This window comes from Hetaerina americana, unplaced genomic scaffold (genome assembly GCF_022747635.1).
Source record: "Hetaerina americana unplaced genomic scaffold, ioHetAmer1.1.p SCAF_12, whole genome shotgun sequence".
Classification (NCBI taxonomy): Eukaryota; Metazoa; Arthropoda; class Insecta; order Odonata; family Calopterygidae; genus Hetaerina; species Hetaerina americana.
The window spans coordinates 16877096-16900189 of NW_027286292.1; the positions used below are offsets into that span (position 1 = coordinate 16877096).

Below are 23094 nucleotides of genomic sequence, written 5' to 3' on the forward strand. Positions count from 1 at the left end.
ATCGATTGATAAAATTGATTTAATTCACATTATTTCACGCTATATCTCGGATTGCGTTATGAATAAATCAAAAACTATAAAATAAATTTGAGGCCTATCCTTTCTTTATCCTATCAACACACGTTTCAGTCTCAGATCATATATTCTTATAAGGAGAACATGAAAATGGGCAAAACATTTCATAAATGTCTATGAATGCTGCATCCTACGAAAATATTTTTTTAAAATTTAGTCATATTTTTGAAGAATTTATTGGAAGTCAACCACTCTTTATAATTAAATGCACTACAATATAATTTTAAAATCAATTTTACCACATAAATAAAGCCTATATTACAAAATATATAAAACACATTATTTATATAAAAGGAAAAAATAATAATGGAACTTTCAATGTATGAAGGTTGATATTTCCCATAATATGGCATCTTTAATTCTAAAATTTGACTTATTCTTACTTTCTCATGATGTAAATTAAACAATTTTTCAAAATAATATCCGAAAAACTGCCGAGACTTCCATAACTACCAGAAATTAAACCTGCGTTGAATTATCAACAATGTAATCTGATATATTTTGATTTGGGATAATATCAGCCGATGCCTAAATAGAATTCAAGCCTTTCGATCCAAGAAATGGATAATATATTTCATCTATGTTTAAATGGAAATAGTTTATAAGTCAGATATTCTAACCATGGGCGTTCAACTTAAAAATTCTATGGAACGTGCAGAAAAATAATTTATTCCAATAATTAAATGAAGACTAATAAGCAATATTTCATTTTGAAATGCACATATATCAGTTATAGTTAATTTTATGTTTGTTATAGTTTATTTTTAATTATGTAGTTTGAACTGGAATGAAGATTGATTTAAGATATATCCTTTAATTATATAAAACTTCGTTTCGTTGTGTGTGCAAATAGGATGCCTTTTTAAATTGTTATACAAAAAATACTTATAGATAAAACGTGTACGCTCCATACGATTATTAGTCTCTACAGACATTAGGATTCCTATGTTTGAAGAAGTAACTTACCGTTTTTGAAAACGCAGAAATTTATTTATCTTGGCGCTAGATTTCATCACACCTATTCTTTTGACCCTAGGTATTAAATTGACAATCAGGCTCTTGAGGATTCAATTATTGAAATGAAGAGCGACCAAAATATAAGCAAATTATTCGTGGGTAATGATGATTGAATTTGAGGATATCCTTTGGTTATGCGGGTCAAAGAAAATGGAAGTATTGCATAATTTCAAAATCAAAAATATACCATTTTTTGCTCAGGAATTCATTTTGAAGATACAATTTGAGGAAGCAATTAGTGGGAAGATCTGCGTTGCAAGTTCATGTTACATGACTTTCGGTTAAGTATAAGGGACAGACTTATTTATTTATTACGATTGCCCTTAAGAAGAAAGTAACAGTTTTTCGCATTTGTAGGAAATTGATATCGAGTCATATTTTGCTATTTATTTTGATAATTTCATTTAATTGAAGGCAAATTTCAATTGAAATAATAATTTTCTTTTTTGTCCCCGTTATTAAGCCTCTTCAATAAGGAATTGTATCCCAATAAGGAGTAGTCCCAGTAAACATACCCAATAATATTTATCTTTTTACAACTTAGTTTCAGAGCATTAATAATAATAACATTGTATAGCTCTGCGCAATCAGTCACCTATGCCCCTTGCCATCAAATCTGTGGATTGTATTTCTAATTAGTATTTGAATGCATATATTTTACAATAAATGGCAAACCGAAATTCAGTTGAGCTCATTAAACAGAATAAAATAACCTGTTTACTCTTAATTTACTCTTAATATTAAAATGTAAAATCGTGCAAAAATTCATTCCTTAAGAGAACAAGAAAAAGTATGATAAGCATAAATTGAAGGTATTTGAAATGTGGGAGACGCGAAGGATGGAAAAGACAAAGTTTACTAAAAGGAGAAAAAACGAGGAAGTGCTTGGCATGTTGCGGGAGGAGAGGTGATTGCTTAGAGAAATCAAAATGAAACAGAAAATATTGGTGAAGGGCGTTTTCATTGGCAATGGGATTGAAATTGAGGACTGTAATGGAGGATAACATGTTAATCAACCAATTAAGGGTCACCAATTAAGGAATAAGTTGGAAATTCAAAAAAAGGCTATCATATCATTATGGCAGAGCAATAAACATTTGTAAAACTAATGTTGAAGGTTATAATAATGCACACATATGTACATTTTATAACTAAGGTATTACTATTAAAATACTTGTATCTATGCCATCGACTCTTAAAGATTATTTAAAAAGGGTAATGGTTTCATTTGGTGCTTTAGATGATGCAACTGGTTAAAAAACATTGAGCGAAAATTTTTTGTATACTATTTAATTGCTGAAAAAGAACATATTATCATGATTAAATTGATTTTTCATTTCTACAATACTATCGAAATGAATGTAAAAGACATTCATTTCAAGTGGTGGATCAATAATTAGCGCTAAGTTTATTTGTTGTTCGTAATTTGTGATATTTATTCACTTTTCTCTTGTTACTCGTTTTTGTTCCCATTCCGCTATTCATTCGTATGATTTTTTTAAGAACAAAATTGCTACATATAGTAGGCATTTAAAGTATTTTTTAGCATTTTACCTTATATCTGCAATATACAAATTTCCTCATGTTTTTATTGCTTGGACTGCAATTGAGTTTGTTAAATAATTGTTACGTTTAATCATTACCAACAACGCAAAAGGGAATTAGGTATTCATGCCTACTAAGTTTCACAGTAAATCTCTCTCTCGAGTCGTGGTACCAGGTTATTGGTTTAATATTTAGTATTCATCCAAATAACTTTACACGCTCAGGCATAATTAAGTCCCTATTTCATACACATTCACCAGGTTCTCTGCCCTCTTGGAATTCTGTAAATTTTCATAGTTTTGGAAAGGTAAGGGTAAGTATAGGAAATGTTTCCGTAGTATAGGATATTTTTTCGCCAGCCGATGTTAGCGATGTTCTTTCTCTTCTGAATGATTGCCCTGTACAGAGAGTTGCCCATTAAAATAGATTTTCAACATAAGGAGGCTTATTTTTATCATTATTACCGTAGAGTTGCTTCTCGAATGTCCAAGTTATGTTTACCTATTTATTCAACCCGCCGTATGGATATCCTTTTACCAGAGTCAGAAGAGGTAAAGAATTATTTTTTATTCTGAGAGTGTCCTGATGAATCTGGATTTCATAATTTTAGCAAGAGAGATTAGAATGAAATAGTTACTAGTTGAAGGATGCTGTGTCAGCTAATACTATCGATGAAACTTGGGTAAACTTCGTCTTCACCTGACTAGTACGCTATTTGTGTGATGTACTCGCTGCAAAACGTCCGTAGTTTCAAATTCAAGTCACCAGTTTGTTATTTATTTGCTCTACGAGAAATGAAGTTTAGTATCACCGATGGAATTTATTGATTGTCCTTAAAATAATCACATTTAAGAATTATCCTCGTCAAAATATATGTCAAAGTATCTGTACAAGAAGGGTAACGCCGAATATTTTGCCACATACCATTTTACAAAGCTCAGTGCTCAGTGTTCAAGGGTTAATAGGAGCTCAATGGTATCAATTTCAGCATACCTGATAATATTTTTGACACAATAAAAATATATTCATCAAATATTTTGTTGATTTTGAAAAAAAATTCTCTTCCCACTTTGAAATAGTGTCAATCGTTGATCACATCGTATCTATCTAACCAAATAATATCATCTATATTCTATATCATCTATTATCGTGTATATTTAGCCAGATAATATCATAAGGGCTTCAGCAATTTTACATTCTCACTCAATTTCACTCATGGAAAATCATTCCTTTAATTATCTGTAATTTATAATGGGTTCTGTGAATATATACACACAATGATGTGGTTCACATTTTATCTGGAATCAAATTGGTTATGCACATGATTGGAGAAAATAATGTTGTGGTATATATTAATATTAGCTTTAGAAGTAATTCCTATAATTAAATTAGCTATCAAGTTTACAAATATCAATCGTGAGTCACGGAATTTGGAATTACTATAATTTTTTTAAATTATAAATTAATGCCTTGTAGAGATTTTTCAACTCCAACTGTTAAAAATGTATTTTTATGAAAAATACTATAAAACACGGTGATGTACCAAAAATAAATGAATATGCGCAAAAAATTGTTTCATATATATATATATATATATATATATATATATATATATATATATATATATATATATATATATATTAGCAAAATTATTTGTAGCTTGTTATTTGAGCCCTGGCAACAGTACAAAAATGTATTTCATTAACTCATCAAATTTTCATTAATAAAAATAACATTGGATTTAGCAAATTAATTCATCCCATATTCTTATAATTCTCATTAATGCCGCGAGTTCTAATGAGAGTTATGAAATGAAAATACTTGTGAGGAAAGTCTTTCGTATATGTTAACCAGAGAGAATGAGTTACTAACAACTGGAAAGAACGTCAGGAGTGACAATGACACTTAAAGATTACTTTTCGTTATCATCATGAGGCTTTTAATTCTTCGGCGAGGTTACATTAAAGGAAAAAAACTTATCGGAAATTCCTAAAATTTATATTTTAGTAATCATAATGCCTGTAGCAAACTTTTCTTTAAAGTTTACAAATGGCGTGTATAAATGCCATTCATATCATATTCATCAGGCGAACTTTTGACAGTTCTTCTCAATAGAGGAGCATGGAAGGTGTCTTACTGAGGAGTTGCTAAAACAACGAAATGAGGACACCTGCTTTTATTGACGTATTTTGCACGCAAAAAGATAATTATCGGCTTTAAAAAATTCATATCAACCAAAGTTTCATTCATATCGACCGTATCCAACGTGTTGATGTGGAGCAACTATGGACATAATGTCGATATATCAATAAATGGCACAGCCACACTACGGTAATATTTCTTTTCTAACCTTGAAGCCCACAGATGGAGATCTTGGGAGGTAATAGTCATCCACTTGGGCATCCAGGAGGATTGTGAGACCACCGGATATTCCTGGTGTGGAACCACGCCTAGGAATTTCGTTCCTTTCATTTTCATCCGAGTTCGGCTTCTTTTCATGCGGGTAGCCTCTTTCCGGCGTCCAAACATTCATCACCTCATTTTCGGCGCCTTGCTCATCACTGAAACAGACACCTCTGTTAGTTAGTGGAAGATAGTAGCGCCGTCAGAAAAAAGTGTTTTTGCAAGATAAAATGGCTATTATTTCCTGAGTGAGCATGAAAGTTACGAACATTAACACGTTTGGACCGAGAAATCGCAAGCATATTGATTTCGGTGTGTGGATTAAAGACCTCCTGAAGCATGTGAAGCCGCTGCCTATTTGCATCAAATTTGCATGTTATAATCACGCATATGAGGATAAAAATGACACAAGAAAATGCATGCGCTAATGTGTCTACCGCTTGACTAAATGTATATTTTCCATGCTCATAGATATGAATTAGCACATTGAAATATGAATGAAGTCGATAATCAAATTATTCTAGTAATCCACTACATATATATAAATATATATATATATATTTATTTATTTATTTATATATACATAATCATACGCGTTACAAATAATAAAATGATCAGCATGGATTTCTGCAGTACAATCTCTAGAGAATATTTCTGATGAATATTGTTGCTTGGTCTGAATGTGCCTGATCATCCCATTCTCCCTTCCTCAATAAGACTACGATAAGATAATTAAAGGTAAAAACTAATGATTTTCAGCCCTGGTTTAGGCCAGAAAATTGGTAAGATTGGTAATACTGACTTATACTGTTTCAAAGAAATAACTTTCTCAACCCCACACCTTACTCGTACCTCCCCTACCCTTAGTAAATAGCGCGTAGAGAAGTTGTTATTCCCACATATTAAATCACCTGTGATTTAGAAGAATATATGCAACCTTGATTAGAGGCCAAAGATAGCCCTCTATAGCATTATTTTCTAGTAAAAGCACTTCTAAATATTCTTCAGTGGCAAATGATTGGGAAGACTTAAACAACATTACAATTAGAAGATAAAACACACTGAAAGACGGCACAAGATCTACGTATTATATACCTATCGGCTTTGGTATTTTACCGTATTAATTTTGAAGTACAGAAGCACTTTTTCAAATTAATAGCTAAAGCCTTTTTGAATTTTTTAAGGAAATTAACGCACATAAACCTCTCAGTTTCAAATTTAGCGGAGTGGGATATTACGCATTGTTTTTATCTAAGTTATTTTGTGCTAATTCTTCTACAATGTCTGAACACTCATCAATGAAACGTTCGCTTTCGACAAACTACCAAATGAGTGGCAACTTGTTTGTTACTCTCTCACTTATTATTTTGGTGTTATCAGATTAAAAAAATCCCCCTTTTATCTTAAATTTATTTTAAGGTTTAAAAAATTTATTTTGCCCTAAAATAACTTCCGGTAATGGCCGCTGAAATAAAACATTAATAGTTTCTCAAATTATTTCGTCAAATCATAAATATAGTGGAAAAAAAGCAAAAATTCTAAACACGGCCGAGAGTTTTCAACATGGGAGTCAATTTAATGTAGGTCCTTTGAATTGATTCGTTAGCCGCAAATAATTCCTATCAATGCGGATATTTCACATTTATAAAAGATAATGGTGGACTGACTCGGCTGCATAATATTAATTCAGTCACCAACTTATAAGGGTTTAGCTGAAATCATCCTCCGTTATGGAATTGGCTCCTCGTCGTGTCATGAATCTCATTAGACGTAGGCGTCTCATTGTTAATGGAGAACTTGTAGCAGCGTGCGTATCGTCGATAATGAGTCATGTTTTATGAAGGATCGTATATGCACAACTTGATCGCAACGTTTGTGCAGAAACTCCGCCGGTCGTACAAGCTTCTAGCACTTTTATGCAACGAGCGCTGTGCACGCATTCTAATTTCCCCGACTTGGAGTATTGATCAACGCTCGACGTTTGGAGAGTGCATTGTTTTCGAGATAGGAACTCTCTCGCGGTGGTATCTTCTGGGCATCAGTGCCTAGAAGTTGGATTGCTTCGTGGAGTACGGATGGCGCTGTTGGTGATTGATTAAACACCGAGAGGCCGAATCCCTATCGAAGGAAAGTCGATACCTTCCTCATATTACTCAGCGAGGATAGAAATGGGAAAAAGACCAAGTAATTTCCTCCGGAGAGATTCCTCCAAAACCTCCCTTCCACAGAAGAGCGTCGACAAAGAAAAACAAATGCCAAGGAGGAGAGGGTATGTAATCAAAAGAGAGGAGAAGGAGGGAGAGATGCGAGCAAAAGTCACGTGATCTCTCTGGAGAAAGGTGAGGAGCGAATACTGGCTGTAATGAGCTAGGAGTATACTTCGAATTTTCTCGCTGCTCCACGAATCTCTACCGAATAATTTAAGGGGTTTCACTCAACTTCAAGTTTAAACAAAAAATGAATTTTCCAGAATTCGTCTTACCTGCAAAGAAGCTTCCATGAGATACTTCCAACTATATTTTAACAAATTCCCATTTCACCCTCCGTCATTAACTTATGCGAAACCTACATGGAGGTTTGACCTGCTAAGCGGTTAATTAAAGATATTTTACTTGAGTAAATGTTGCATTTTTAATATATTTCAAATTTGTAAGTCGATAAATTAAATAAGTATTGTTTAAAGGTCATTTCACTCTACATTACACAGCCACATATGTCATTATTTAAACGTAAAAATTTTTAAAAATGTAATATATGATCAATCAATACAAATACAATAATCAATGGATAAAAAATTAATCCTTAAAAATTTAATAAATCAATAAAAATAAAGTAGCGAAAAAGTTATCAGCAAGCAATCATATAGTACAGTAAATTGTAAATATATATGAATGCATGAAATATAAATGGTGAATATGTATGAATGTATGGAAAACCTAATCGATCGATAAAAATAATTAATTCATCAAAAAATAAATAAAATGAATTCAAATAAAATATTATTAGTTTCTCAAAATTTTGCTTGGTTCTAATATGTACGAACATTTTAAAGAAACTATAACTTTCGAAATATGGCCGCGGATGTGTTTCTTAGGACCCCAATCAATTTAATTAAACATACATATTACCTACTGAAATTAATTTATAGGGCAAACTTTAAGCAGTTTTATTTCCACATAACGAATATTTGCTCAATATTTTTCCATTATTTTCTTATTTTGAATAAATGATCAGATTCTCTTTAATATTATTAAAAAACTACGATCACATTTACGTGCTATGGCTAGTAAAAACGGGTTATTCAAACATATGTTTTCATGCAATGATGCTTCTTATGTATGCATTGAAAATTCAACTCCAAACGCTTAGCATATCGAATTCATTTCTTGAGGCAATGAGAATTATTGTCCCTCGATTAAATGTATAGTAATCCTGCTTAAGTAAATACTTACAACATGAAGATGTTACCGCATCCATACTGCAGCCAATATTTTTTGCGATAATTGGCATTTGATTCATTTTCAGTGCCCACTTCTCTCAAAGTTTTTAAAATTTCTATTCAGCTATTAAAACAACAATTTATCTGCTGAAAAAATCTAATATACCAAGAAATATTACAATGGACCGATATTATCGTGCGCCTAATACCGATTTACAACTTCCTAGTTTCTATAAAATAATTTTCTGTAATTTTGAATCACAAATGAAAACACTTGTAATTTTATTGACGCAAAATCACCTTTCACCGTTTGTGCTTTACTACTTACACCGACTATCTATTGGGGGTAAAAGTTGTCATGCCTTTCACAGAAAATGAACACAAACATAATTATCAGTTTTTTTAACTACCGACCTGCTCTTTTTTTTTTTGAAACATTATTTGAGAAATCTCCGAGTTTCTAAAAGATTTATTAATTTTAATACACTGCATAGCAAACTTACAATCAATACTTTTCCAATTTCCTTATCAATGACAAGCTGCTAGTTAGGTACAGAGCGTTTTCCTTATTATAAATATCTAATTTCTTCTATATTTAATCTAAAAAAGAATGCGTTTAAACTGCACTATGATTCACAGTAAATAGATTGTTGTTTATTAAATGTATGTTGCTTAATTATTTCAAAATTTTCCTGTGTAATTACAAGGTCTGTTCAAAAAGTATCGCGAATTTCGAATTTTCGCGGGTTACGCATATTTGTTTCCGATTTTTTTGTGGTATTATGCTGTTCCTTATGTCTCTTACTTATGCCGAAAAGTTCGACCATTTTGAATGTTCAGTTATTTTTTGAAAGCTGTGTTGCTTGGGCATCTTTTGGCTTGTCTTCGACATTTGCCTGTTCCAAAAAATGGATCAAAGAATCTGTATCACATTTTGAGTGAAAAACGAAATTAAGTACGCGGACGCATTCTGAATGTTGACTATGGCACATGGAGAAGCTACCTTTGACCAAAGCAACGTTTATCGGTGGTACAAAATGTTCTCAGATGGCCAAGTAGATGTGAACGGCGAAGAGCGTGCCGGACGCCCGAGCACGTCAACAACAGATGAAAACATTGATGAAGTGAGGAAAATAGCATTGGCCAATCGTCAAGTCACCGTTAGAGATGTTACTGAAGACCTAAAAATATCGATTAGCTCGTGCCATTCGAGTTTTACCAATGATTTAGGCATGACACGGGTCGCCGCGAAATTCGTACCAAAATTGCTCAATTTCGACCAAAAACAGGCACACAAAAGCATTAACATTGCTAATGAGGTGTAGGTCTCTGTCCGCGACGACCCAAATGTGCTTCAGAGGGTCAAACCTAGTGAAGAATCATAGGTTTATGGTTATGACGTGGTTTCATCCCAATGGAAGTAGCAGTACGAGCCAAGCCCGAAAAAAGCGCGCCAACTTTGGCCGAATGTGAACGTTTTGCTTCCAGTTTTCTTCGATTACAGGGGCTTGGTGCATCATGAGTTCTTATCGCAGGGTACGCCACTCAACTTGTGCGCGAATTTATAGCCAAAAACAAGACACTAATGGTGCCGTAGCCACCGTATTCCCCAGATCTGGCCCACAGTGACTTTTTCTTGCGCCCGAAAATGAAGAGGCTCATGAAAGGACGACGCTACGCTACGATTGACTAGATAAAGACTGCATCGAAGGAGGAGCTGAATAAGAACATAAAAAATGATTTTTTCAAGTGCTTCGAGGATTGGCACAAGTGTATGATATCTAATGGGGATTACTTTGAAGGGGACAAAATATATGTTCATAAATAAATAAATAACTTTTGAAAAAACACAAAAGTCGCGATACTTTTTGAACGGATCTCGTATAATAATATAATTTAATACTTTCGAGTTCCGTCCATTAGTTCTGGATTTTATTGGTAGATCACAATAGTTTTGAATATTATTTATAATTATATATACAAAATTCTACTGTATTGAAGTAAATTGGGCATTCTTATCAAGGTGAATCTTTTGTCATTAATTCCTCATGAGTTCAATCAATATGTAAATTAAGTTTAAGGGTTCCCCTAGTTATAATTAAGAAATATGACCGTAGTTTCTACCTACCTTTTATTGGCTTCCTTGGTTCTGCTTCCGCAACAGTAAAAATATCCATCCATATAAATGACTATATAACGATAAAGGTTGATTGCAAGCATCTAATGCGTAAATGTGGAGAATTGAGCAAATAAAATGGTTGGAAAGGGAAACATGCGATTCAATTCTGAGAAGCAATGGGTTGCTTTGTACGGTCATTGGGGTGAGAATGCTGCGTAAGCGCGGTTACCGAAGGAAACTAATAAGCATTTTGGGTGTAAATAAATAATGTAGAATGTATGCGCTTCTAAATAATCAGTTCAAGAAATATGCCTTATGGGGTCTAAAGGTTTTTGTGTCATCACCAGTAGAGCAGTATAGAGTCCTGCGCTGATCAAAAACCTGCTCTTAGCCGGTAGTCTACTGCTAATAATATCAGTATTAATGATATGCTTTCATTATCGGTTTTAATGATTATATATCATATTATTTCCAATCGTAGCAATGATGTTGTTTAAACTATGTGTTCCATGCTCACCAGCTTAGTTGGTAGCCAATCACCATATTATTCTGGTAGTAAGGTGGCACTATAATTGAAATGTAATGTAAAACTGTACTGTAATAATTATTGTGCTTAGTTATCGGAAGCAGAGTTCTTTGATACATCTATGGTATATAGTTATCACTCCACCATTGGAGTATTGTTTACCAAAAGATTAAACAAAAAATGTTTCAGTTATTATCTTTTAAACATGACCCCTCATCATGAAAAGTTTTTTTAGAACTTGGAAATAATTAATAGCGTGCTAGAATTCCAGAGCCAACAGGCGTTAGAAATGCAAGGGTTAGGAGATGATATTAAATTTCCATGGGAATGAGACTACCTTGAAGCAAAAACAAATCATTAAGTTTCTGTTTGATGGAATATACTTAACTCGGCATTGCGCTGGCGATTAAGAACATGGGCCGGGAGAGTGTTGAAGGCGCAGCACATTCCGTCGTCGGTGATGACTTCGTTGAAGATGGTCGCACAGTCCATGGTCTTTCCTCCGAAGCGGCAGAGTCTCAGTATATCCCCACAAGACGGAGTAACCTTCAGGAGACAGTGTCCACATTGCAATCAGGTAATGATAATGAGATTCTCCAAATAACACGCCAAATATCGCTGCCCAGGAGGGTTCACTCATTTTTAAAAGATCACATTATTGATATCAAAGCACAAACTTGCAAAATTTTGTATAAGCTTGACTAAGCAAAAGTAATGGGTGATTTTTTGAACCGATAAAATGAATTTAAACAGTAAGGTATCATGATAAACTATCGCGGGACATAACTTAGTGTTATATACCAAGGGGACGTGGAACATTACTCATGCAATGTTTACCAAGGGGAGAACTTTCGCTCTAGATTGCATCAAATCTGTGGGTTTGATTGTGCTAAAGTAACCATATGGGGTCATTAAAAATGATGGTCACGATATCAAAATATTTTATTATAAAACAAAAATTTTTTTTGAAAAAGCCATATTGTGAGTTATTCATTCCGTCCATGAAAAACTGCATTATGTAATCAAATATAACGAATTTTATTGTTTTAGTTTACGAGTTAAAATTCACGGAAAAAATGCTTTGTAAATAATTAGAAGAATGGCTATGAAGCAATATTTATATATTTTATGGCCATGAAAACCTGTTTCAGTAAGAAGCAAGAGTTAGTCTTATGATCCTTTGGGCGAAATAAGAGTCAATATTATTGTCGTTCTGATATTTTATCAGATGTAATACAAACACATATTACATGATTTTTTCATAAGCATAAATAAAGTAGGAGCATATATATTTGAGATGATATTTTGGAATCTGGGTTTGGTGAAAATGGAACGGCGGAAATGATATTTGCAGTCCAACAAATGCCAATACTTCATATTAATTTGTCTATTATTACCTTAAATATTTCATTCAATCTTACTATTATTGCTATTGGCATAATAATATGGAAATTTTAGACTCAATAAAATTGAAAACCCAGTGAAATTGGAAAAACCATCGCATTTTAAAACTATATTTTGCAGTTAACCTCAATTATTAATAGTCGCCTCAATAAAATAATCCAGTGAAATTAAAATAGTGTACATTTCTTGATCAATATTCTTTAAGAATATACATGATAATATGATATGCACATGAATGATCTTTTCGTATCCTATACGTTTCATTTGCTCTGGGTACTTACCTGACTATATAAGAGATTTTCCCGATATCATCTTAAGCTTTTACACAAACTGTAGCATAATATTCGATGGTTTTCAATTGACTGGTAGTGTTTTACAATAAGGAATTGACGTTTTTCGATTTGCCAATATTCTCCTATGACACTAAAATGCAAGGGTCATATGAGTTAATTTCATTCATACATGGAAATTCTGGATCTTTCGAATATGCCATGTGATTTTCAAAGAATATCACTGAAAAATAACCTTAAAGCCATGAAAATGTTATCTCCAGAACGTGTATGTCTCAAGTAAATATATTTTAGTATATTATCTTTTGAAGTTGCCGTGCAGTAATTCTCTTCACATGGTGAATATGAATCAGTAGCCCCTACGAGTAATTTTGTCTTTAGCTTTACGTGATTCTGCGGTTCATTAACTAATGAAAATGTTCAAAATTCATTTCTGAAGTGTACCTGAGAAAGTTGGATGAAAAATGTTATCTGAGTTGTTCGTCAGAATGAAAATTGAGCTTTGGAAGTAAGAGTGATTTGGATGGCCCGTGTGATTTCCTTTCGCTAGAAATCAATTTTATGGGCAATAGAGGGGAGTAAATGACTTCTAATTTAAAAAAAAATAATTTTCGCAATTTTCTCGGAAATGTGTGAGGGATTTCATCACGAGGACATTAGTCACCATTGAAAATGGCCGGAACTAAGCCAAAGAAAGAACGAAATAGGGGGGCTGTGGGCGGTCTCAAATTTCCTTGTTAGGCTCTTCAGATAATCTCGCTAAAATTACATTTTCATCCTTTCGGCCCGAGTCCATTTCCGCAATCGAGTGCTTTCATGTCTTATCTTTTCAATTAGCTGTTATGCTGAAGTGGATGAATATTTTAAAGGAATACCTTGGTCATGAAGTCTTTCATTTCATCTCCTGTTATGGGACCAGTAGGAAGGTCCCCGTGCTCTCTTGCAATTTCGGACAGATTACTCCCCAGTCCCATGAATGAAGAGATGAGGAGGGGCGATGGGGTTGTAAGGTCAACGTGTGAACTGAAAAAAATCAAACTTATTTAATGCTACTCATTCATGTAAAGTTGAATTCGTAGGATATAACCAGATTTTCAGGAAGGTCCCGAGACAAAATACTAATGCTACTATTTATATATTATTATATATTTTAATATAAAACTAATCTTTCTACGAACTAATAGTGCATCCTGGATTCAAGAAATAAGCCGTATGGAGATAGTTTTTAATCTTACAAGCGTTGGGCGTAGAATGAAGTGCCTAGAACAAAAAGGAAAATTTTACTGACTATTAAAGTTAAATATTTCCGCGTATATTGCCTATAAGATATACTTGTATAACTTCTGGTGTGTAGAAATTTCATCTCGGATGTTAATACTTTATACTTAGGTATGTGTACAAAAATATCAGTCATATCCGCAACATAAGCACTTAGCACAGATATATTCGTTTTCTTGAGTGTAGATGGAAATTAAATGCCATGAGAGAAATTACTAGGGTACATGGAAAATTGAAATAATTAAAAATTCGCTTACTGCATGTATCTTATCCCTTACAAGCCGTTATGTAATGTTAACATCATAGAGCTACTCGTGTGATCGGGCAAGATCATACCCTCTCTTGCCCGAAAGTCCAAGGTAGAGTTTTAGGAGATCATAAACATTCAGTATAATAAGAGGGAAAATACATACAATAGCTGAAAGATAAAACTAAGTCATTTATGAAATATAATAAGAGTATTTAAAATTAACAAAAGATAAAAAGTTGTTTCTTGAATTCTACGTGATTATGTAGGTTTTGAATGAACACAGCCTATGCAATTGTAAAACATTGTCCTTGCCATTGATATAAAAAAGCCTTGAATTAGATAAAAAAGTAAGTCCCGATTCAATTCCACTTACTTCTTTCCTCCCTCCATTCCATCCATTCTTTCGTTTTCCCTCTCCTTCCTTTTTTGTCCAACGTTATCCCATCTTTCCCAGTCCATAAAATCCCACACCCACTCAGAATTCCTCTTTCCTGCCTCACTTGATTTCTCCCAACAATACTTTCTACTCCCCTCTGTGCCTAACACTTACTTGTTTGTTTTATATTCAGAAAACTTCAACTTTTCCATCCTTCTCCAAACCCACATTTCAAAAGCCTCGGATATATGAAAAACATTCTACTTCACTGACCATGATTCCGCGCCGTTCAAACCCACGCTCCATGCATAACTTTGGAAGAGCCTTTTCTTAATACCCTTATTCAAAGTCCCCGTCATCAATTCCTTCCTTCTTGTGCAAACATATTTGCTCAATACAATTTTTCGTCTTAAATCTACTACTTAGACTATTTCATTACAGTTGAAAACACGTACACGTAAACTGTTCCACCTTCTCTGGTTTTGCCCTCCTAATTTAACGTTTAACTTAGCCCCTTCCTTTCTCAAAAATCGCGACACCTTCCTTTTATTTAAATCTAACTGATCTTATGGGTTACCCTTCGATTTTATTCACTACTTCAAATTCTTACCACGACTCTCTTACCATTCCTCCACATATGCAAGTACGTTGAAAGGTACTGGTGGTAGTGGACATGCCTGTCTTACCCCTCTTCCTAGCACTGCCCATTTGCACTCTCTGCCCCCACTCGCAATCGAGCAGTCTGTGATATGTACATACAGATAGCTGATAATTCTCTTATTCCGCCATTCTACTCCTGTCATTGTGAACTCGTGATTATTTCTTAATTACGCCTCCGTCACCCTATGAAAAACTTTTAGAAATCTACGAAGCATAAAAATATATTATGATTTAATTCAATGCTCCTCTCTATTAGTGACTTAATTACTTCTTTACTACTATGGAATCACGGGTACCTATACCTTTCCTGGACCCAAACTGGTCATCGTCTAAGTATTAATTTGCCATACTCTTCGGACCCTAATTTTTAATTCTGTAATCCAATTTAGTTACTCACGAAATCAGGCTTATTATTCTGTATTCCTCTCACATTGCTGCCTTCCACATTCCTGGTATAGGGAATAAAGCTGATATGAAAATCTCTAACCCAAATTTCTCCCTCACAACTGCTCGGAAAATGTCCGCTAAAACTACTCGTTCTAACTTTTCCTTAACTTCTAAGCAGTTCTTTGGAAATGATGGCTACCCCCATGGCCATATTCCATTTCAATTTACTCATTCCTCTTTTTATCTCGGCATCAAGTAAGCCTGGAACAAAGCTATCCTCATCTAAGTCATATTCATTTTAATGCCCAAACTATCTGGCCTAAGCTCTTTACCATATAGTACCTCAAGATACTTTTTCATATATCTTGGATCTTTTCTGGTTCAGCTACTATTTTTCCTGACTTATCGCTGCTTGTTAACCGAGATTTTCCCTTTTTCCTTCCCTTGTATTAAACTTCGTGAATAGCGGTCTAATTTCACCCTTTCTATATCCTTAATCATGTTCTCTATTTCATCTTTTTGGACCGGACGTCATTATTGCTAGATTGTGATAGGAACCCGCACCACTTCTGGGAAATTGGGGGAATCGATCACACTGTTCCTAATTTTATGCTTTGCTCAATATTACTGCCATCTCTCGCTGGCTCTCTTCCCGTACTCTTCGTAATACTATATAACTATCACTTCAGTGATCCCCACTCCCCTTTCATCTCACCTCGCACAGCCCTTAAAAACGTGTCTATATTTCCTCCCTCCATCTCATGCTTTATATTTTATAATTTTCCTTATCCTCTTCATCGCCCTATCATTCCAAGTCCCTATACTGTGTTCTGTGTGCCGCTGTCACTTGCGCTTTTCAAGAATTTCGTGAGATGACGACCGCGGAAGCCTTACTGCCCCCGCTGCCGAGCAGGAGACTCAGCCAATGGGGACGAGTCCCTTAGTTGCCAGGACTCATTTTCATTATGTTGTCCCTCATAACAAATCTTGGGATGAATTATTAAGGTGGTTTACCGTTGGCTTCCTGAATAGTGTTTTTGACGCTTTTACAGTCACTGCCCTGAGGAGCAGACGCTGTGCGCACTATCGGATGACCCTATCGGGAGCAATCAGCATTGCTTCGGCCCACAGAGCTCTTGGAGTCATTAGAACTTAAAAGCCCTTCCACCTCTTCAAGGTTCTAGTCCAGAGGGATAGAAATAGTCATTAAATATATTATTATTTAATGCATTTTAAAATCAAAGCTTAAGATACGATACGGTAAATAATGGGAAAATAGTACACATAAATGTCAATTTTACAATGTCCCAAATTTCATAGAGCATTGTCCTGAATATCTGTATATTTTTTACGTGAAAGATACTGACTACCAGATTTTTGTATACCGGAAAAAATGCATTATGATGCTGTAATTTGCCATTAGATTTTTTAAAATTAAAAAGTTGTTGGGGTAATGCAGTTTAGATATTTTGATATGTGTATTACACTGAACTGCTAAAAAAAGCTTTTTAAATAAAATTTATTTTCTAATAGGACGTGATTCAAATGGATTATATACAACCTTGCCGACAATTTCATAACATTTTCAACTGTTCACAAAATATAAAAATATTTTTCATTCGAAAGCTCTTTCATTTGGCTCAGTCTTGGATAGATATTCATTGATGAAGAAAGTTTCCGCTAAACCTGAGAGGATGCCATCAGATCGTATTCGAAAGTGATGTGAAATTAGCCAAATTATCTTTGTTTTAATTATAAAACAGATTCAAGTCTGGTGTCACATATGTTTTTATTTTACAAAATATTCCTTTTTTAAATCAATTGATACAAAAAACATTAAAGTTAAATGAAAGTACACGCATTGCGCATTTTGAAAAGAACAGTTAAAATACTCTGCAATTTCAATGCTTCAAATATGTAATCGCAAATACCGATATTCACTTGCCTCCAAAACAATTAGAAATTAGGTCAGGTCAGGTTACCTAAATAGGGATATTTGAATTATTTGTTTTAGTAAACTTTATTCCTAATGGGCAGTTGGGAACCAGCCTCCCAGCATTGCAAGTAATATTTATTCCAAAAAGTTACTCATCCGCTCCGTTTGATCATTCACTGTTTAAAAGCTAACTGACTAAATAACATCAATACCTTCATTAATTGCAACACCTAAAATTTCACAAGGGTGCATCTACTCTAAAAATAACATAATTAGTAATTCAAAAGAAGAAGTTTTTATAATATACTGAGTTTAATTTACTTTAGTAACTCAAAACAAGATTGGAAGTATTGACTGATTCCTTTAGTTCAAAACAACGAGCACTGTGAAGTGGTTTGCAGAATGAGGATTTTCACGAAAAATAATAAAATTTATTCTTGATAATGAGGAATAAGTCGCTACTTCTAATCTTATAGGGAGTTGCTAACTATCCATTTTTGATAACCAAAAAACACCAAAGTTTTTCTAGTACTACCGAGACTTACGCTTTCCACTTTTGTGTTCGGATAATTATCAAATAATATATGTCTTCGAGCCAACCACAAATACTGGTATTACAGTCCAATTCAGTATGCGCAATAAGTAATTTCTTCAAATGTGATAGCACAGGTACGGTAATTATATTTCCATCCAAACCGACATAATTGGTAACAAGTTACCTATTCGACTTTGATGATAATAGGGTTTTAATTTACTTACAGAACCTAATGAATATGTTATTAGTCCTTCTTTTCACACAAAGAAATAAATAAAAATTTACTTTTAAAACGCACATTACCAGAGCTTTCTTCAATTGTTTAATAAAATTATTTACATCTAAATAAGTAAAAGAAAGTATCAGTAATTTACTCTTTGATCAAATGATTTCTATTCTACCTCTCACATATAACAATAAGCTAAGTACGTTCTAAAAGCACATTATATCATTCCTCGAACTTTTTTAGCATTAAATATGAACAAATATGGCTTTAATTATTACTTTCACTTAAATATTTAATTCCTTAAACAAAATAATATACTATTATATTTGTATGCCGAAGCATTATGGACTCAGAAATCAACCCAATAAAGATGATCATGTGTAAATATGGCATCCCCTTATGGAATATTTTAACGGTAGGGTCCTCATATACTTAAAAATGTACTATGCAATTCAGAAGGTTCATTTTACCATGCTCAAGCGTTGCCATTCCTCGGAGGGGTCATTTTACTCTATTGTTTGACTTTTGTCACCCGTGACGTAGAACGTGTTTCCCGCGATTACAACTTCACGCGATGTGAGTAGCACTTAAGTAGAGGAGTTTAGCCCGTAGAATATCTCCATAAGAACCATTGATGGTACATCTGTGCATGAGTAGTTGTGCGTTTGTGTGGCAACGACGGGACAACGGATCGGCCTAAGACAATGCATTCCGATAAACGAGCTATGCCCATCTTTCTCATATTATTTTCTGTATGTAACTGATTCATTGTCTTAATTATGTTATTACTGTAATCGCATATTTAATTTAGTATATGTATTGTGCTATACGTCTTAAGTCACTCTCGCAAAATTTCCTCTCTTAATCTTAGTTTTTGGGACAAACGAAGGCAAGAAAATTTCCATGGGAGACTTGGAAAAGATGGTGTACACACACACGCATTTTATTGCAGGAAATTGAATTAAGTATTTAGCCTAGAGTGATTTATGATACATTATACAAATGAGGCAAACTGAGGCACAAAAGGTGTCATGATAAGAAAGAATTTGACTCCCATTTAAAATCAATTCCTTTGAAGTGCCATCTGCTTGCAGCGACTACGTGTATTATTGCGGATCAAATACCATTTTATGAATTACGTATTGAGGGAAATGATATCGTTATCACTAAAAGTTCTATTTTTGAACATATGGCTAAAAACCTTGACGAATTTTACCTTAACTTCTAAACAGCAAATATGGTTATTAGTAATTTTTGTCCTGTCTCTCACGTGAGGGTCTAATGCAGAGGTACCCTTTATGCCAATGAAATAACCTTGTTTTCCTGCCCTTGAAATTTCCCGCTTTTTTGGATCGCGCGGTAAACTTTTCGAGACTTTATACTTCAGTGGATCATATTTATGAAATTGAAAATCCATAGGCAAATTTTAATACCTCATTTGCGTCACGAACGAATATCAAGGAATGCATTGACATTGATTCTAGAACGTCCTGATTTTGCCATAGCTTGGAGGCAATAATGTAGCTGATATAACAATCCTTGATTGACGGAATAAATTAGTGACATTTTTTTCCCATTACCTCTGATCTCATTTCTTACTCACAACGTTTGACTTGCACGTTCCCAGAAACTTAAGCTAGGTAAACTCTCTGAACATTCTTACATTCTTGATTAAGAAGATTTTGTTTTTGATTTCTACTTTTTCAGATGCTTAAACTCGTTGAGGAGAGACTAAATTGCATAGAATGGACTAAAGACTTTGTTTTGGATAGACAAAATACTTTGCTTTTATGCAATTTAAAATACAGTAGATTGAGTATGGGTTTTTATCGAAGCGACTGCCCGTGAAGCCCACTGTGCCGAAATCCAATTCACGCGCTCTTACTTCTACGACGATGTCAATTACGAAGACAGTCGTTTGGGCACAGAACATCTGTTTCTACTATTTTTTCCGCATTTTCCTTGTCAGTGAGCGAAATTTAAATTAATAGTGGGGCAGTGTTCTGGGCACGTAGAGTAAAAAACTGAGCTTAAAGAGATTAACATTTATAAAATGGGCCCCGTGATTATCTGGAAAGAATGTAAAATGTCAAATGTGACTTATTTAGTTCTAACAATAAAGAAGAGTTCCACCAATCGACTCTCCTCTTCTCATCTACCCTACAAAACGAAAGAGTGTGTATTTCGGGCACAAAATTGCGACTGTGCTCTGTTTCTCCAACAACGGTGAGTTCGGGGTGCAACTAAATTGTAACAAAATTGGTGTTGCACGGTTGTGGCGTCGACTTTAAGCACCAGCTTCAATATCAAATCATTACATTGCTAGACTGATTGCAAATCGATAAAAATATTTCCCCGTCAACCCCGAAGTAGGTGTATTAGGATGGAATTTTAGTGGGTTTATCTCAAACTTCTATGACTCGACCTCGTGTAGTGGTTAATTATACTGTTTATCCGTTTGATATTGCTTATCCAAGTCTTAAATCAAATTTAGTTGTTTTTTCCAAAGATTTAGGCACCTGATCTTCATTTTCATATTTCGCTGTCCTCGTTATAAAGATGGCTATTCGTATTAAGTTAGTTGATCCGGATATTGATTAACTCAAGGAGGGCTTTGTTGTAGGCATGAGCTCATTTTTTGCAGATTCTTTTAGCGAAATATAATGTGATTGAAGAAGAAAATAAGAGAGGATCCATGTTAGGCATAGAAATGAGTCGGTTTTGAGAGATTGAGAAACCAGTTTAAGGAAGTTTTGAAGAATTCATATGAATAAAATGTAAAAAAGTGTTTAAATAAACCTATTCGAGAAATAGTTCCCGGAGATTACTTGTCCATGTCACCCTTAAATGACAGTCTCCTTTTCGTGAGTCACGTTCTATTGCAATCCTCCGTTGAATATAAGCAATGCTTAGGTTCAAGCGCAACGACCAAATGAAAAAAATATATTCAATTGATCAATGAAAATAAAGAATTAGGAAATATGACACAGTCATTACGAACTGCCTCCATTTATTTTACCTCCTTTCGCAATTAATAACGTGCATTCCCTTCTCGGAAGATATGGATTTATCGTACGGGTAAATCCATAAAAATGCATTTGATATCCTTAGGGACCTTTTCTTTGGAAAAGTGGACCATTAATTTGAATGATTTATTGGCTGAGCATTTGATGAAGGGGCGTTGCTGTTCAGCGTAACTCAGATTTTCGATCTAAAATTTCCTCAACTTCTGTGACATCATCGAACAAAATGCTTCACGTAAACACTCTTGAAAATGAGAGTAAAACTGCATGAACCCTTTCCATATTCTATTGTCACATCATCAAATAATTTCATCGTTCGAGGTTTAGCTCTCTATACAATTAAAATCCTGCGTCTTCTATGGGCGCACTCCGGAGTGGAATATCAGCAGCAGCTATCGGGTGCCTCGGAGGGTGTCTATGCGGCTGTCGTTTATTTAAGCCTTGTTTTTCCAACAGGCGGGATAAAAAAGTTACCAGTGACTAGGATGACGATCACCTCAGTAAAAATCATTCCAGGACCAAAATTTGAACTAAGTGGAATATTTTATTAGCGAAACTTTCTCAGCTCATAAACCAAATGGGCTGAGACCAAGCAACTAAACGTGTTGGATTTTTCATCGTCCCCAGGATGGTGGCCCATTGATGGCTGAAACGCGCCTCCTTTCTAATGCAGCACTTACTATAATTGTTGATACTTTCCGACGCCTTGTGCTGAGAGTCCCTGCCGTCATTTATTCTGAATGTGGTGCGGTGTGATTTTTCATAGTACCGATGGCCCAATAAGCGGTCAGTACCGAATTAGAACTTGCCTCACATAAAAACTCACGTCTCCCCGCCTCCCCTGCACGCCACTGAATGGCGGTGTATTCTTCCCTTAGGCCCGCTATTGCTGAATGAGAGTGTGGTGCTCTTGAATGTGAGTTCAGAAGAGACCACAGAGCATGATCATGCCTCTAGGAACCACGGATGGTTCACGTTGACCCCCTTGTGCGAATATATGACTGCGCTTGAGTGCGTGGCCAAGACGAGACGACGGATCCACCAAAGCCAAATGATTCAAGTACATAGCTCTCTCCGTCTCTCACCCACATATTTTGTTTTTATTTATTTTCTTTTTTCGGTGCAATTAGGCGATTTTCCTGGTGGCGAAGGTCAAGTTTGATCAAAGATAACTCTTACAACGAAAATTACATACATACACACACCATAAAAACAGATAAGAGACAAAATATTCTTACATACAATGACTTTTCCACATCACATGCAAACAAACTTCCACATTACACACAAAATGCCGTCCACATCACATACAAACAATATTTTAATAACTACAATGAAGTTAATTGCCCAGTGTTCTTTACTGATTCAGATCCTAAAGAACTTTCTCTTTCTAGTCACAATATTTAAATTTTATTTATGGTTTCTGTTATCCCTTAAAGACTAAACCTCGAGAGTAGTCTTTCTTAATCCTAAATCTTCCGGAGAAAATGGATACGGTGACAGGAACATGCACTGTCAAGAACCATGATAGAGTAAGCTCCTCATTGCTACGGTTCTAATTACTACTTTTTTCTTTGAATTTTTTTTAATTTTTAAACATTTTGT

The 23094-nt window shown here is 34.5% G+C and overlaps 1 protein-coding gene across 1 annotated transcript in view; it reads right to left on the reverse strand.

The window, feature by feature from the left end:
- LOC139685819 (pickpocket protein 28-like) overlaps positions 1–23094 on the reverse strand; it is an 81368-nt gene that overhangs the window by 47026 nt on the left and 11248 nt on the right. Inside the window, exons 3-5 of the mRNA XM_071582937.1 lie at positions 13694–13841; positions 11513–11679; positions 4988–5213 (exon numbers count right to left, since the gene is read on the reverse strand). Coding sequence (XP_071439038.1) covers positions 4988–5213; positions 11513–11679; positions 13694–13841 — 541 coding nt within the window. The remainder of the gene's footprint in view (positions 1–4987; positions 5214–11512; positions 11680–13693; positions 13842–23094) is intronic.